The sequence below is a fragment of the Hemicordylus capensis genome, chromosome 4 (genome assembly GCF_027244095.1).
Source record: "Hemicordylus capensis ecotype Gifberg chromosome 4, rHemCap1.1.pri, whole genome shotgun sequence".
NCBI lineage: Eukaryota > Metazoa > Chordata > Lepidosauria > Squamata > Cordylidae > Hemicordylus > Hemicordylus capensis.
In genome coordinates, this window is record NC_069660.1 from 302,104,876 (window position 1) to 302,122,579 (window position 17,704).

At 40.5% G+C, this 17,704-nt stretch overlaps 2 protein-coding genes across 5 annotated transcripts in view; one reads left to right on the forward strand and one right to left on the reverse strand.

The window, feature by feature from the left end:
- ATAD2 (ATPase family AAA domain containing 2) overlaps positions 1-17,704 on the reverse strand; it is a 124,332-nt gene that overhangs the window by 83,031 nt on the left and 23,597 nt on the right. For all 4 annotated transcript variants that reach the window (XM_053250623.1, XM_053250624.1, XM_053250625.1 and 1 more), the window contains 3 exons: positions 15,026-15,075; positions 3,549-3,717; positions 1,439-1,541 (listed from right to left, as the gene is read on the reverse strand). In XM_053250623.1, the coding sequence (XP_053106598.1) occupies positions 1,439-1,541; positions 3,549-3,717; positions 15,026-15,075 (322 nt within the window). The remainder of the gene's footprint in view (positions 1-1,438; positions 1,542-3,548; positions 3,718-15,025; positions 15,076-17,704) is intronic.
- On the forward strand, positions 6,811-8,732 carry LOC128325142 (uncharacterized). Its single transcript, XM_053250630.1, has 2 exons — positions 6,811-7,048; positions 7,265-8,732. Exons 1-2 carry the CDS (start codon positions 6,847-6,849, stop codon positions 8,623-8,625), a joined length of 1,563 nt encoding a protein of 520 aa, XP_053106605.1. The 5' UTR covers positions 6,811-6,846; the 3' UTR covers positions 8,626-8,732.

The window sequence follows — 17,704 nt, forward strand, 5'->3', positions numbered from 1 at the left end:
TACACCACCTGTTGTGACCGGTTTGGAGGGGAGCCGAGAAACCCTTCTTTACCTCCTCCAGCACCATGCTGCGCAGCCATTGCCTTATGCTGTTTGGAAGAGGCTGCTCCCCTATATAGGGCTCGAGAGCCTCCTCCTCAGAGCAGGAATCTGCGGGCAGCACACCTCCTACCTGAGTGGAGTTCCCCCATGCCAAACCAGCAGCTAGCGAAGAGGCAGGGCCTATCCCAATCAGGTCAGCCTCATGACGCCTGTTAGCGCATGAATTCGGGCTAGCCAAGGAAGAGGCATGGGGGCGCCTGAGCCCTCTGGCATACTTTTTTTCTTCTTTGGAGGTTCAGCCCTGGAGTCCAGTGAGCAAGACTCACGTCAGGGCAGGGGCAGTGTGGTGCCCGAATGTGAGCAGTCTGCTTCAGGAGTGATCTCCCTGGAAGATATGCTCTGAGGGGTAAGGTACTCTGCCGCCCCCACCCAAATGAACAAAATGAACAACATGCTCTAACCGGTAAGGCTTTCCCTCTGCCCCCAAACTCACAAAATTCCCAGTCAACTGCTGCAAAGGGAAAGGAACCAAACACGATCCTTCCCTTGGCAGAAAAGATCAATAAAACTCAAATGAAATCTGAGCACTGTGACTACCCTGCCTATATGGAGCCAGACATGGCAGAACTGGGTTTTCAGGGGAAGCTCCTTCCACAAACAGGAGTGGGGGCCCTCTGGTATGTGTTTCAGTCTGATTGGCCCTGTCCAGCAGCAAATGGGAGAGAGCACCCCACTGTAAGATGTGCTCCCTTTCCTTGCTAGAGAAAGAAAAGCTTCAAGCCTACAAGTAGTAAAAATCAATACAGAAGAACCTCTTTAATCGTGGACTCACCCACCTGCGTTTTTGCATATCCACGGTTTGGTAGTGGACACCTGACCTCAGTATATATGGGAGGGACACCACAAAAAGGGTTAAACACACATATCTGTGGGTTGGGGGTGGCCAGAAATTACCTTGGAGTTAATTTCCAGCCATCATTTTGTGTTTGGGAGACATTTTATGGCTCTTTTTTTTAAAAAATGGCAAAACCCCTGCAATTTTCAGCCAAATTTGTGACTCTTGGGCGTTCGTGGATTCTTAAGGTAAATGGAGCATGGCAGGGCATTTTATTTGCCCTTTTTACTGGTTTCGGGGGTGATTTATTGTAGTCTGGAAACCTCACCCTGATTCCCATAGCCCTAATGCCCTGTTATCCACAGATTCACTATCTGCCCCTCCCTACAGAACGTAACCCCCACAAATAACTGGGTTCTCCTGTATTTATATTTTAGCTTTTCCATATCCATCTGATTTGTTCAGATTGTGAACGAAGTTAATCTGTAACTTCCACATTTTACAAAGCAAAAGCAGTATCAAGAAATCTTATTGTTTAAAACAATTTGAGTACTCATTTACCTCTTCTCCATCATTGAACACCCCAAGGTCTTCCAAATCCATCATTCTTCGTCGACGCATCTTCTTCATATCATCCATTTTCTGTAATACAGCTTCTGCTGTACTGATAAAATGTACAAGATGCAAGAAAAATATTTGAAACAGATCAGTAAAACAGCATGCTGCAGCACTATCCTAAGAGGATGGGAGAACAAAGGTAGCTTTAAAAAAAAAGTGAAATAAGGTGTGTGAGAAAACTATTTTACCACCATGTTGCCTATTTGGGGGTAAAATCTTAAACTTTCTCATAGTCCTTTGTTTGGAACAGGATATCTCTCTTCTACATAAGTAACCCTGTTCCAGAATAAGGCAAATTGTGGATGCTACCTTCTGTTTATATAAATCCCTCTTTATTATCTCCTCAACTGTAAGCAATTCATTAATAAATATACATGCTATTTTATACTGAATGCATGTAGCAGGTACTCATCGCAAGCTGGGGCCTCCTGTGAGGAGGAATGAAAGATGCAACTAAGTTCACCGTAACTGGCAAACTACATATGGGTCACATTCTACTACCTATAGAAATTTACTTTCACAAGTTAAAGTTATTCTATATGAAAATATTTCTATTAGACAGGCAGTAAGATTAAGAAAACTTTACAGTACGTATAAACATCAGTTGTGTGGGGTTTTGAGATATGGGCCTATAAGTAGACAATTTAGCATAAAGGTTCAAACTATGTTACTGTTGGAGTAGAACAATCAAGTCACTCAACACACAGGGCCCCACATGCAGGTTCACTGCAACGTTTCAGGCCTCACTTTTCCACTGCTGACCCTTGCACCCTCCAGAAAAGCCATTCTAGAAAGTTAGGGACACTCCATAAGAAGTTGCCTTATACCAAATCAAACTATTAGTCCATCAGGCTCAATGTTTTCTACACTAAGTGGCAGCATCTCTTCAGGTGTTCAGACAGAGGCCTTTCTCAGTACTTCCTGGAGATGTCAGAGATTAAAACTGACACCTTTGGCATGCGCATTGTGTACTCTACCTTTGAACCAAGAAGCCTCTCCAACAGCCCCTATGTGTTTTAGCACATTTTCCTGTTTACTGTGTATTGAAATAGAACGTTTAGATGTGGCTGTTTTATTATACTGGATGTCACTTTGAGTTCCCTGTCTGGCTGAAGTCAGATATGAAAAGGGAAAAAAAAAGAAAAAGCAAGAGTTCCATGTGTACACAGAAGTGCTTGGATACACACGGAGTGGTGGCTGGTCAGTAAGGGCAGTGCCCCCCCAACAAAAAAAAAAAAAAAAAAAAAAAAAACCCAAGCTAATAAAGGATCAGACTTACCAGAAGCCAGGAAAGCCTTCAGAGCAAGGAGCTTCTTCAAGCCCCTCCTCCCCTGCCAGTAACTTGTTTTGGTCTTACTGGCTGGAACAGCTGCTACTCAAGCTGCTCCAGTCAATCTGATTCCTAGGGGGCTCCTCCTGGCACTGCCCGCAAGAACTAAAACAATGGGTTAAAAATGCACTTCCTGGTTGCTTCAGGGAGTATATTTTAAATACATTTCCCCCCTTCTTCCAGGAGGCAGTACCAGGAGGAGCCCCCTAGGAATCAGATTGGCTAGAGCAGCTTGAGTAGCAGTGACTCCAGCCAGTAACAGCAAAAGAGGAAGTTGTAGGCGGGGAGGAGGGGCTGGAGAAAGCTCCCTGCCCTGGAGGAATCCCTGGCTGCTGGTAAGTCTGATCTTTTAGTAGCTTGTTTGTTTGGTGGGAGGGGGGATGCAACCTCTGCTTTCTATTTTCTATTCCCTCTTTTTGCTTGTCCTTCTTGCCCTTCCTTTCTGCCTTTCTCCCTGCCTTTTGCCCCAGCTTTTTTGCTTTCTGCCTTTCCCCCCACCACTCCACTTTTGCCCCTGCTTTTCTGCTTTTTTTTCTCTTTCTGTTTTCCACAGTGCTGGCAGGCTTGTGTAAAAGGGGGTGGGGTAAGCTTCTGCCTCAGTGACCAGGTTCTCCCCTGCCCCCCTGCTCCAATGCCCACCAGCCGCTACTGCACACTGGGGACTTGAAATCTCACACACTAAAGAAAATGCTTACATTTTTCAGGAACATAGAAAAAACTTACTTCGTAATAAGCTTGTCAAATAAAACTGATTGGTTCATAGTACTATAGCGGCTTCGCCTAATTCTGCAGCTGCGACGGACTTCAACATCCCCATTTTCTTCTGTGATATGTTCAGCAGGTTTTGCATTTATTCCCGCTTTCAGCGACCTGGTGACAGGAACTACAGTACCTACAGTTTTAAAAGAGCAGTCTCTTTTAAAACCTGTTGGTTCACATTAAGGATCACATTTCAGGCATTTTCCCTTGAAGGCCAGAGTTGTTTCACATTCATATAGCACCGAGTACTTTGCATGTTATGTGAAGCTCATACCTAGATTTGACAACAGAACTAAACATCTATTTCATCAAAGTGAGTACATATGTCAACAAGTACGCTCCTTAAGAAACAACCTACTAAATTATGAACTAAATAGGAAGAGGAGAGCCATGTATCGGTTCCAGTATTTAAAAGCGAAGTCATTTCTGGAACTAGTCAAGAAATTTTTCTTAAGAAAAAGAATCTGGAATAAGTTCATGAATCATTTGTCACTGTGGGTGGTATGTACTCACAAAACTATGAACGGGAAGATCAAACAGACTTTTGAGGGAGGGAGGGGTGAGATTGAAATGGAATGGTTTTAAACTCAATTAAAACCGGGTAAAGTGCCCAGTTTGGATTTGATACTAGAGGATTTATTAAAGGCAGAGGTTGATTGGTGGGCACCTGTCTTAGCCAGTCTTTTTACATATATAGATCAGGCTGTGCAAATCCCATAAGAATGGAATACAGCCGTTATTGTTCCAATATTCAAAAGTGGTCAGCGCTCCAATCCTGCGAATTATCGTCCAATACATTTGTTAAGTATAAGTAAAATGTATGTGAGACATCTATGTCAAAAGCTTATTGAGTGGGCGGAGCAGAATAATGTTCTTAGAGAGGAAGAAGCCAGCTTTCGACGTGGTCGTTCCACACTGGACCAGGCCTTGGCTTTGCGTCACCTCACAGAAAAATATACCAGTATACCCTCCTTATATGCGGCATTTATTGACTTCCAAACTGCCTTTGATTCAATTCATAGATCTTGCTTATGGAGTAAACTGGCCCAAACAGCCTTGGGGTTGTTTTTTTTTTAACAAAAGGCAGTATAGAAATGCAACAATAAATAAATAAATGATAAATAGACCCTTGCCTACTCTCACTCATTTACATGCTGCTGAAAATGAAAATACTTTTGTGAGAGTTAAGTGCGACACTATTGGCCATTTATCTGATCCAGTTTCCACGCAGAGGGGGGTTAAACAAGGTTGTATTTTAGCCCCCCTTTCTTTTTAACGTTTATATTATTTTTTAGTTCTCCTCCTGGATAGCCCTGATGTTCATCAACCAAAGATAGCAGGCAGACATATTTCTATACTGCTCTATGCTGACGATGCAGTTATATTATCCACAACACTCGCTGGCATGTAAAAGAGCTTTGAGAACACTCACACAATTTTGTGAGAATGAATCTCTTATCATTAATACCCAAAAGTCTAAACTCGTGGTATTTGGTAAGCGACTGAAAAACCATAAATGGGTAATAAATGGCATCAGGGTTCAAGAGGTTAAAACTTATAAATATTTAGACATTGTTTTTCACTCTGGAGGGCCATGGAAACCGTATTATGAATATGTTGCAGCAAGTGCCCAAAGGAGTTCAATTGCAGTTTAAAAAATTATTCTATACTAAAGGTTGATATTATATTCCGGCAGCCCTCAAGGTGCTCCAGGCCAAAATATCAGCCTAAATGTTATGCAGGATTCAGATCTTCCCTACAGGTAACTTTTCTATATTGGAAGCTGTTCAGGCGGGCTTCTTTCGGGCTATTTTTCATCTTCCTAAATGTGTTTCCAATGCCGCTTTATGCCTTGAATCTGATTAGAATCGAAGCCCAGGCGTGGTTATATCTGATTAATTTTTGGCTTAAACTCCATGCCCACCCCTTGGGCCTTGTGACATTAGTGTTGGAAGATAAATTCCAGTCATCCTGGTGAAAGAACTCACAGGTCATCCTTGGGAACTGTGGGTTCTCATGGCAATATCTGACATCTTTAAATTCTGATACTGCTAAAAAGATAGTTAAGCAAAGAGTGCTAGATACGGAGAAACAAAGAGAACTAAGTTTGATTACTCCAAAGAACACCTCAGGCAGTTTTTTGAACTATCCTCTGCCAGCAGGATACTTGATACGCCTGACCACTTTAAGTCATAGAAGAGTTTTTTCACAGGCACGCTTTAATGCATTACCTTCTGCGGTGTTAGAAGGGAGGTTTAAGGCAATTCCCTTAAGGAATTGGTTATGCCCTTGTGGCACTGGAGTTGTTGATAGTAGCACACATCCTTTTACACCGTGCTTTTATAGGACTATTTGCCCTATATGGATAGAACCTCTTTTAAAAGATAAACCGGGTTATTCTGATGATTACTATGTTTCTTATTTTTTTAAATGGATCACCACGCAGGGGTTACAGAGAGGATTGCAAGATTTTGTGCTGCAGCATGTAAAATGCTTTAGCTGTGTATGACCTTGCCATCTTTGTAACTCAGTTTTATCCAGGGTGGATAAAAATCAATGATTTTTTTTAAAAAAATTAAAAAAAAGGATTTTTTTAAATTTAAATTGGATTTTTTTGATTTAAATCGGATTTTTTAAAAATAAAATGCTTTTTGAGGAAAATATATTACCATCCAAAGGTTATTCCATCATGAAATAAAGATTAGTTTTTTAATTATGTAGAATAAGGCTGTATATGTTTAATTTTTTTGGTAAATAAATTCCATTAATCCATTCACAATGCCATTCTCTTCCAGAGGTTTTTGTAAGATTATTGGACAGTTTCTCTGCCTACAAGATATTATCACAGATGCTTGGTTTACTTTTGCAGTTCTCAAAACTGAATTTGACTCAGCAGAGATCACATGCCTCTTCTTCACAGCAAAAATGTTATGACATGAACAGAGTTGAGAAAAAGACCTTAATCCTATTGTTCTACAAACCTATGAATACAGAATCTACCCCTTCAGTGCTAAGTTTCAAGAAGTTCAGTGAAATAGAATAGAAACAATATTTTTCTGATTGTTTGGAGTGGAATAGATCTGCACAAGAAGAAAGTGAAACTAAGTGTGAGGAGGGAGGGGCAAGCAGACAAGCAGTACAAAATGAAAGTGAAACTTTCTGAGCACAATACTGCATAGCCACAGACAGACAAGTCTTTGGATCTTTTTGTGTGTATGATCTGAGGTTTATCACATTCTTTCCTTGGAGGAAAAAACCTATAATGGCAGCAGGCCGTAAAAGAGACCCAGTTTGGCAATATTTTAATGAAGTTCCTTTACCTATCGGTAAGGCAGGCATGCGTGCAAAATGCAAACACTGCAACAAAGAAATGCAAGGCCTGGTGGCCCGAATGAGGCAACATCATGAGAAGTGCTGTGATGAAGATGACCAAAGAAACACATTTGAACAGGCAGGATCTTCAGGTTGGTAAACATTTTTATTGAATCATATAATATTTCTAAAGACTGCCTTGAACAGTCATGTTTGAGCAAAATTATATTTCTTATTATTACTACTGCATGTTACTGTCATTTGGTACAGTTATGAAGAAAAGCAAATATTCCTTTTGGGGCAGTGCTGTGTACAATAAGCAGAAATTGTATAAACAATAAAATAACAGCATTGACTTTTTTGTTTAGGGGAATTCATGGATTCTGGAAACTATCCACCTTCAAGATCACCATCCTCCTGTTCTACAGTTTCAGAGTTATCCATCCAGGATAGTGCTTCATTAGCATCATCATCAGACACCCACAGCCACATATCACTATCACCTAAAAGAAAGAAAAAATCCTTCCCTCCTGGAACCACCATAGATAAGTTTGTGATAAAAACTAGCAGATTAGAAAAAGAGTTAATTGATGAAAAAATTGCCCAGTTTGTTTATGCAACGAACTCTTCTTTCCGTCTGACTGAGAACCCACATTTCATTAATATGGTTCAGTCACTGAGACCAGGATACAGTCCACCCAGCAGAGCAGATGTTGCAGGGAAACTGCTGGATAAAGTGTATGACAGAGAAATGGAGCAATGTGCAACAGCTCTGGAGGGTAGAATTGTTAACCTAAGTATTGATGGGTGGAGTAATGTCCACAATGATCCTATTGTATGTGCTAGTATAACACCAGAAGAAGGGAAAGTCTTCCTTGCACAAACAATTGATACGTCAGGAAATGCACACACAGCAGAATACTTACAAGAAGTGGCAGTAAAAGCTATAATAACATGTGAACAAAAATTCAAATGTCTAGTACGCAGTTTGGTCACAGACAATGCTGCAAATGTATCCAAGATGAGAAGAAATTTAGAAGAGCAGGAAGGGAATACAAAGCTAATAACATATGGTTGCAGTGCTCATTTGCTGCATCTCTTAGCCAAAGACTTAAGTGTTCCAGAAATAAAGACTAATGTTGTTGAAATTGCTAAATACTTCCGTAACAATCACTTTGCTGCAGCAGCTCTGAAAAGGATGGGTGGAACCAAGCTAACGCTCCCACAAGATGTTAGATGGAACTCTGTGGTGGACTGTTTTGAGCAGTATATCAAGAACTGGCCTATTGGGATGACAGTTTGTGAACAAAATCGAGATAAAATAGATGGCACTGTCACGGCCAAAATCCTCAACATTGGGCTTAAGAGAAATGTTGAACATATGCTGAGCATCCTGAAACCCATCTCTGAATCTTTAAACAAAATACAGAAAAATAGCTGTTTTATTGCTGATGCTGTTGAAATTTGGAAGGAACTGAGTGAACACTTAAAAACAGAACTACACATGGACAGAATTAAATTACAAGCATTAAAAAAACGAATGGGACAAGTACTGTCTCCAGCTCATTTTTTGGCAAATATTGTCAATATCCAGTACCAGGGTCAAAACTTAAGTGCTGAGAAAGAGGAATTAGCTATGACATGGGTATCCAGCAATCATCCATCTGTAATGACAACTATAATAAACTTCAAAGCTAAGGGGGAACCATTCAAGAAATATGTTTGCTGAAGATATTTTAAAGAAAGTCACACCAGTGAACTGGTGGAAGTCACTTAAGCACTTGGATTTAGAGACTGTTCAAGTAATGATTTCACTTTTAACAGCAGTAGCTTCTTCTGCAGGTGTTGAAAGAATATTCTCTTCCTTTGGACTCATTCATTCTAAATTGAGAAATTGTTTGGGACCCAATAAAGCAGGAAAGCTTGTTTTTCTTTTCCAGATTATGAACAAAGAAGATGAAGATGACGAGTGAGCTACAGAGGACAGTATTTAAGTTTTTCATGTGTAGGCTGGGCTGACAGTCTTCAGTTTCTTAAAATATATATATTTTGTTTAGCCAAATTAGTTAAGAAACATGGATGTTTGTTTAAGCAAATAACATATGCTGTAATGTTATTGTTTCAGTTGAATAAATCTATTCAAATTGTTATTATTAAGGTAATGATTATTTTTCTCCTTCCTAAGTACAACAGAAAAGTTGTCCAAATATGAATGATTAACCTATTAAACTGGGGATAAAAAAAACTAATATGAAAAGTTGTTATTCTAAAAATCTTCATCTACTTGCATATTAAAGTTATACCAGCAAGAATTAGTCTTTATGTAGAAAACTATGATTTAAATCAAGCCTTACTGACTAGTGATTTAAATCGTGATTTAAATCGTGAATTAAATCAGTTTGATTTAAATCAAATCCACCCTGGTTTTATCTAATTTATTCTTTGATGTATATTTTCTGTATTGTATTGTTTTTATTCCTTGTTTTCTTGGTCCTGGACCATAATAATAAATTTGATTTAATGGATGATATTGGAATGGAGGCAAGAGAGGAAAAGAAAGAAAAGAAGGGAAATGATGCAAGTGTGGAAAAGGAGGATATGACATTATAGACAATACTTGGAGATGTAAAGATGAAGGAGGAAATGAGAGAGGTGTTAAGTTTGGGTCTGTTATTTGCCCGAACATGTAAAGTGAGCTACCGGATTAGAATGGATATACAGATGGACTTCTAGGCAATCAATTAGAATGGAGAGAGCTGAGGAGTGAGGAAGACACATTGATAAAGAAATGTTTAATCCAGGAACACACATAAGTGTATAAAAGTTTGGTTTAGGATCCTAAACAGAATGTAAGGCCAGTACAAAACTGTTCAAGACACTTAAGGATGTGAGGCCTATCAGCCAAGGGGTAAAAATACTAGAGCAAATATATTTGACCAGGGTCATGAGACAATCCCCCACTCAGCAGAAAGAAAAATAGCTGGCACCAGGAGATGCTGATAGGGAGCAGGGTCAGCAGAACCCAGACACGAACTCATTTTTAAGGCTCTAAACGGAACAAACAGGAAAGCATATGTCTGACTTGCATATGTCTGATCGATGTACTGACTTGCTTTTAACCTGTATAGACTTGCAACTGCATACCCCGAGTGCACAGTGCTTGTCAGACTTCTGACCTGTACTCTGCCTTCATGATCATGAATAAAAGCTAATTTGAGCAAGCACACTCATTGTGTTGACTTGTAGAAGTGAGTTTCTCTGTCAGGCAATGAGCTCTATTGAGGGAACCTTGTCTAATCCTCTTTATTTCAGTTAGACAGCCAATCCCCTGTCAATTTATTATTATTATTTCTTGTTTACACAGTCAGACAGGTGTTATTGACTGGTTTGTTTTATCCAGACATCGAGTCCTTCCCAAGGACTTGGGATGGCTGAATTTTATTATCAATACTGTTGGTTATTATAGATATTGGCGCAATATATAGGCTGTTCCCAGTAAAGTTGCTTTTTGTAATTGGCTGATGGTGATTTCTGTGGCCCCTATGGTGTTGAGGTGCTCTTCAAGTTGTTTTGGAATTGCACCTAGGGCGCCAATTACCACTGGGATTATTTTGGCCTTTTTCTGCCACAGCCTTTCAATTTCAATTTGTAGATCTTTGTGATTTTTTCTATTTCTTTTTCTTCTATTCTGCTATCCCCTGGTATTGCTATGTCGATTATTTTGACTTGTTTTTCTTTCTTCTCGACTACAGTTATATCTGGTGTATTGTGTGGCAGATGTTTGTCTGTTTGTAGTTGGAAGTCCCATAATATTTTTACATCTTCATTTTCTTCAACTTTTTCAATTTTATGGTCCCACCAATCTTCGGCTACAGGTAGCCTGTATTTTTTGCAGATGTTCCAGTGTATCATCCCTGCTACCTTGTCATGCCTTTGTTTGTAGTCAGTCTGTGCGATCTTTTTACAACAGCTGATTAGGCGGTCCACTGTTTCATCTGCTTCTTTACAAAGGCGGCGCTTGCTGTTTGTTGTTGACTTTTCTACTTTTGCTCTTATTACATTTGTTCTTAGTGCCTATTCTTGTGCAGCCAGTATTAAACCCTCTGTTTCTTTCTTCAAGTTGCCATTCTTAAGCCATTGCCAGGTCTTGGTGATGTCTGATTTTCCACTTATATTGTGCAAATATTGACCATGTAGTGTCTTATTTTTCCATTTTTCTGCTCGGTTCTTGACTTGTTCTTTCTTGTAGGCCTGCTTTCTTCTTTATTTGGTGTTTCTAGGTTTCTTGCAGTTTCTCCTTCTATGTTTTGGTAGAAACGTCTCTGATTCGACTGGAATTGGAGATTCTGCCTGTGGTGTGTAATTCTGGTTTCGTATCTGCTAATCTTCTTTGACACTTCTGTTATTTGCTGCTTTATTATTTCCAGGACTTCTCTAATTTTCCTTGAATCTAGGTGGTATTTTTGGATCAGGTACTGTTTGGTGTTTTCATTCTTCAGCTTCTTGTCTTTCATATCTTTCAATTTACTAGCATCTGATCTAAGCCTGGAGATTTTATTTTCTAATCTAATCTTCCATTTCAGCGATGTATTACTTTCTTTACAGGTCCACTGATCTTATATCCGAGCTCTTGTGTTGTTATTGTTGCTGCACCGTACATTAGTTGGTTTGTTTCTTGCAAATTCTTGGTTGTTATTTCTGCAAGTGCAGCATTGACATCTTTTAATGCCTGAGCAAGTTGTTTTTTGGCAACTGTTTTTAGCGCTGGAAGTCGAACCCTGGTGGTTGTTTGGTTCATGTGCTCAGTTATTTTTTTGCTTTAGTTCTTGTTGCTTTTCTGTTAAACGGCATTTGGGTTTTTGAGGTGAAGGCAAAGGGGAGGTTGCCTGGTTTTGATTTTGAAACAGTTCAGCAACAGTGGCATTCTCTATTTCCAATACCTCCTCCACCTGCGCCTGAGCAACTTCTTCAGTTGGTGGTAATTCTTCTTCCATATCTTGAGCCTGTGTTGCTCTTTGCAGTTCTTCCAGCTCAACTCCTGTGAATACTTTATTTCTTATTATGAATCTTCTCTGGTCTGCTAGCCTTTGTTCTGTTATTTCTGTATCTGGATGCTTCTCTTTCCAAATTTGGTGTATTCTTTTTAAATAACCTCTTCTAGTTGGACTAGACTTGTAATAGCAGATCATTATTTCCTTGTTGGCATTTTTCGTATTTTTTTTCTGGTTAAGCGACATTTCTTTCAGTAACCTTGCAGTCTTCAGCCTTGGTTGCTCAACTGAAGATCCTGAGTCCTGTAGCCCACTTGCCACCAGATGTCCAGGGACTCCAGCACCTGGCGCGGTCCTTGTTGACCCGGGCGACGACCGATCCGGTATAGATTTATTAAAGTTACATCTCACCATATTGTTGATGGGAGAGGCACTCTTAGTCTGGCTCCTCTGGTGAGACCTGTCCAGTACGGTTGGACCTCTGGCATAGCTCTCACCTTCCTCAGAGCATGCAAGCCCCACAACCACGCCAAGGTAGTGCCTTATTATTATTAATTCGATTTCTATACCGCCCTTCCAAAAATGGCTCAGGGTGGTTTACACAGAGAAATAACAAATAAATAAGATGGATCCCTGTCCCCAAAGGGCTCACATCTAAAAGAAACATAAGATTGACACCAGCAACAGTCACTGGAGGTACTGTGCTGGGGCTAAATAGGGCCAGTTACTCTCCCCCTGCTAAATAAAGAGATTCACCATGTTAAAAGGTGCCTCTTTGCCAAGTTAGCAGGGAAATGACGGATGGATGATCGCAAGGGGCTGAATTACAGGAGGGTAAGGTTCCAGAGGATTTTCCTACAACATCACAGCCTAATCAACATTTAAGACAACTGGAAAAGAATTGCCCATTTAAAAGAATAAGGCAGCTCTGAAAATTGTGAGATCAGTAAGTTGATTATTGTAATGGATGAAGTGAACAGACTGTTGGCAGAAGAGCAAAGACATCAAAGGGACATTTTAACAATGAAATCAAGAACTATAATCAAACTAAAGTCTATGTGGGATGATGGACTGATTAGGATTTCTGTGAGTGATAATGGGGGTGATTTTGTTGTTATGAGCCAGCAGATGGATAAGGATTTAAAGAGGTTACATCTTGCTGATGAGACTACTTATAGGAAAGTAGAAAAGGGGGATTTTATTAACAACTGCTATAATGTGAAGACAACCTGGCAAGGCATTTGTGCAAAGCGAAGAATTTGTAAAAGGTTTCAGGAACTCATACAGTAGATAATAATCATCCTCAATGCCCTGTATTGAACTTGTTCTGGACCAAATGTACAGGCAGAAACAATCACAGTTAGACCAATAATTTCAGGATGTGATGGGCCTACAGACTGGATTAGTTGGTTGATTGTAACTATATTATCACCACTTTTGGATTATGTACCTGCACATTTACATAATACTAAGAAGTTATTGGAGGCTCTACATGGAATTGGGATTGGGGGAGCAATTACATTTTGAAAGTTTTGATGTTGAGGTATTGTATACAAATGTAGACAATGAAGGGGCAAAGACAGAGTCTTATATAGTTATTAGAAGACAATGGTCATGTCACTGACAAATATGGTTTGTACAATGTATAAAGACGGGCTAGCAATGGGAAATAGACTTGCTCTTTTACTGGCTATTTCATACATGAATACCATTGAGAGAAAGAGTATCAATTCTAATGTAATTTTGTACAAATTTTATTAAAGAATCAGTCAGCACATCCCAAAACAGTGAAAATACAAACTATGAGAAATGTGTTAAAGAGGGCAGAAGATGTCTAACACAATTGAACAGCAAAAGGAATCTAGAAAGAAAGCAGAAAACCAGGGTGGATTTGATTTAAATCAAACTGATTTAAATCACGATTTAAATCACTAGCAGGGTGGATAAAAATCAAAAAAATCCAATTTAAATTTAAAAAATCCGATTTAAATCAAAAAAATCCGATTTTTTTTTATTTAAATCGGATTTTTTGGATTTTTATCCACCCTGCTAGTGATTTAAATCAGTTTGATTTAAATCAAATCCACCCTGCAGAAAACCTAATTAGGAAGAATGGGTATGAATTGCCTGTTTCAAGGAGTTGGGGAAGAACTAAATTCATTAAAGTAATTAAAATACCATTCATCACTGACAGATGTACATGGCAAACCCAGAAAATCTTGGAAAGACAAGGAATCAAAGTGAATGTAGTTTGCACAGCACCAATGACACTAAAATAGCTGTTAGTTAATTCCAGGTTGTATGTTAGGAGATGTGATGTAAAAAGATTGTGAAATTTGTGAACGGGGGAAGGAAACTGTGGGAAGAAAGGTGCAATATAGAAAATTCAATCCTTAGGTTGTTTTTCATTCCACATTGGAGAATCCGGTAGGCCACTGAAAGATAGATACAAAGAACATCTAGCAGATATGAGGCATTGTGCACAGAAAACAAAACCTTGGTCAATGCATATGAGAAAAAGGCACGAAGGGAAAATAGTGTCTACTAAAATATCTATTTGGAGGATTGAAAGGAGTTTACGAAAATCGGAAAATAAAGGAAGCATTATTTATAGAGAAATTGAGACCAGATATTAATGCTCGGGAGGCACTGGCTGATACTATTAGGGTCATTAGCCTTTGAGAAAAATCAAGTGATTCCCTTTCTTCCGCCACCCGCCTTCCCTAATTATCTCTCCACCAGTAACAGAACAGAATGTTATCAAGTCTATGGAATTTAATAGCTGAGGAACAGAGAAGGGTTTTTATCTGTGCATGTCTGTTTAATCGATGATGGTTTGTTACACCAAATTGTCTTTTATTTTATTGTATACCATCTTTATTTTTGTGCAATAAAGGTGTTATGTTGAGAGTTAACCCTCAAAATCTAATAATTTTGTGTTTGAACAAGGTAAAAAAGTATCAAAGTTCGGATGAAAACCTTTTCCTAATCAAGATATGGAACAATTTGCTCTTCAACTGAAAACAAAACAGATATCACAAAAGTTTCATCCCTTCCCCAGAGCAGATGGTTGTACAGACCAATCTACTGGGTTCTTTACAACTCTACATTTCTACAATTCATGATTTACTAGATTACCTTCTTCACAATCTTCATTCTTTTGATCAGCCTGTAGTCTAGCCAGCTGCCTGCATAGAAGCAAATACACTGATTTAACCAACTGTGCATCCAGTCAAACTGATTTTATCAGCTTTTGGGGGGAGCAGTACTAGAAATGGTTCATCACAAAATATGTATTCAGTATTTGGAAGAAATGAATCATTTCACTTACCTGAAAGGTCATTCTCCTCAGATGTATGGGTTGTATCCGCCAATAGAATGAGTTATCTCGACTTCCTGCTCCAAACAGGGCCAATCACAGAGTTTTCACGTGATCAAGAGCAATCCCTTCAACCTCAGTATGCAGCCAGCACTCTGACACTCCATAGCCAGAAGACACTAGAGAAACTTACAAACTGAAAAAGACACCAACCACAACAACACAAGGGGAGCAAAAAACCCCACAGGAGAAAAGGACAGGAAAAAAAGGACCCAGACAAACTTGGGTGGGGCAGATATAACCCATACTGCTGAAGAGAATGACCTTTCAGGTAAATGCCAATGATTCATTCTCCCTCAGAAGAGGGTTGTATCCGCTAATATTATGGGACCTACTAGAGCCCCAAATATACAGGGTGGGCCTTGAAGAGTCTGTTCCCTAAGATGGAACCACCTGCTGCAGAACCCGCCTACCAAAAGCGGCATCAACCGAGGCTCAGTTCTGTATTTTATAATGTTTCACAAAGGTAGATAAACACAACCAGGTGACAGCCCAGCAAATATCCACCAATGGGGCTGAGCTGGACAAGGCAGCCGAAGCAGCACACTCCAGGTAGAGTGGACCGTTACACCTTCTGAAGAAGGCACCCCTTTAGCCAGGTAAGCCAGCTCTATACATTGGCAGATCCACCTGGAGAGAGTGGACTTAGATACCTTCTTACCCAGTGTACAATCCCTAAAAGAAACAAAAAGAGACCCAGAGACCCTGAAGGCCTTTGTGCAACTTAAGTAGACCCTTAGGGCCTTACAAACATCCAAGGTGTGCCACTGCTTCTCCTTTGGAGAAACAGGCCTGGGACAAAAGGAAGGTAGCATCAATTCCAGGGACCTATGAAAAACAGAATTAACTTTAGGTAAATAGGTAGGGTCAGTTTGGAGAACATAATCAGGGAAGACTAAACATAGTTCCTTCCACACTGAAAGCGCTCCCAGATCAGATACCTCCTTGCAGATGTTATTGCAATTAAAAATAAAACCTTAAAGCAGTTGTTCCCAAATTGGGAGCCTCCAGATATTGCTGAACTACAGCTCCATCACCCCCAGCAACAATAAATTGTAGCTGGGACTGATGGGAGTTGTAGTTCAGCAACATCTGGAGGCTTCTAGTTTGGGAACCACTGCCTTAAAGCAGGGGTTCTCAATGTAGGATCCCCAGATGTTACTGGACTTCAACTCCCATAATCCCCAGCGGCCTTTGGTTGGGGATTATGGGAGTTGGTGCAATAATATCTGGGGACCCAACATTGAGAATCCCTGCCTTAAAGGATAGGAGCTTAAGGGACACTGACCTGAGGCTCAAAGGGAGGTTTATTAGAGCCTGCAATACCAAGTTCAGATCCTATGTGGGGAACCTGTGTACTGTATGCAGTTTAAGAGTGACTGCCCCTTTCAGAAACTTCTGAACATGAATGAGGGTGTCCGGACAGAGAAGAACCTCCTTGCCTTCCTATGACAGAGGATAGGGCAAAGACCTGCCGCCATAGGTTATTTGGCTGGAGCCCCTCGTCCAACCCTTTCCGCAAGAACCCCAAGACCTGGCTTAATGAAGCGGACACGGGCAAGACAGGTTGCGTGCCACACCATTGGCAAAAACTTCCACATTGACTGATAGATTTTTTTTAACAGTGGAAGGGCAGCGGGAGGTCAGGATCATACTCTGGGCTGCCCCTGAGTAGCCACAAGCTGCTAGAGATTCCTGCTCAATCTCCAAGTGTAGATTGAGCCATTCGGGCTCCAGGTGGAAAACTGGTCCCTGGTGGAGAAGATGAGGATTGAACTCCAGGACTATAGGCGGCTCTAGGGATAACTACCAGGTCCGACAACCAAGACCATTGCAGCCAATATGGAGCCACTAGGATTACTTCCACCTTCCCCTGACGGATTCTGTGCACTGTCTGGGGAATTATAGATGCTGGAGGAAAGGTGTATATTTGGCCCTCCGGCCAAGGCGCCGTCAATGCATCTGCCTCCTCACCACCCGGGGGCAGGTATCTCAACAGGAAGCAAGGCAGCTTGGTGTTGGCCGGAGTGACAAACAAGTAGATCACTGGGCAACTGAACCTCTGAATGATCATTCTGAATGACTGGTTGCTCAGAGCACAATCCGCCTAGCTTAACTGGGACCAGCTTAGCCAGTCTGCCACTGTATTGAAAATGCCTTTGACATGATGGGCCTCTAGAGATAACAGATGGAGCTCTGCTCAGGACAGTAGCCTGACTGCCTTGCATTCACATTGTCCGTTTGGACCAGAACATGATGGTTTTGGAGAATGGGAAGGAATTCTTGGAGGGCATAACTTATTGCCCGTAGCTCTAGCCATAAAATTCCAGTTTATGGAATTTGCTTTTTCTGCCTCGGACCAGAGCCTCTGCGCAAGCAGGTGGGGACAATGGGCCTCCTAGCCCTGCAAGCTGGCGTCAGTTGTGACCTGGACTTGA

Coding starts and splice junctions, on each gene's coding strand:
- LOC128325142 (XM_053250630.1), top strand. CDS start 6,847: ATGGCAGCAGGCCGTAAAAGAGACCCAGTTTGGCAATATTTTAATGAA. Junction 7,049..7,264: donor TGAACAGGCAGGATCTTCAG/GTTGGTAAACAT, acceptor TTTTTTGTTTAG/GGGAATTCATGGATTCTGGA.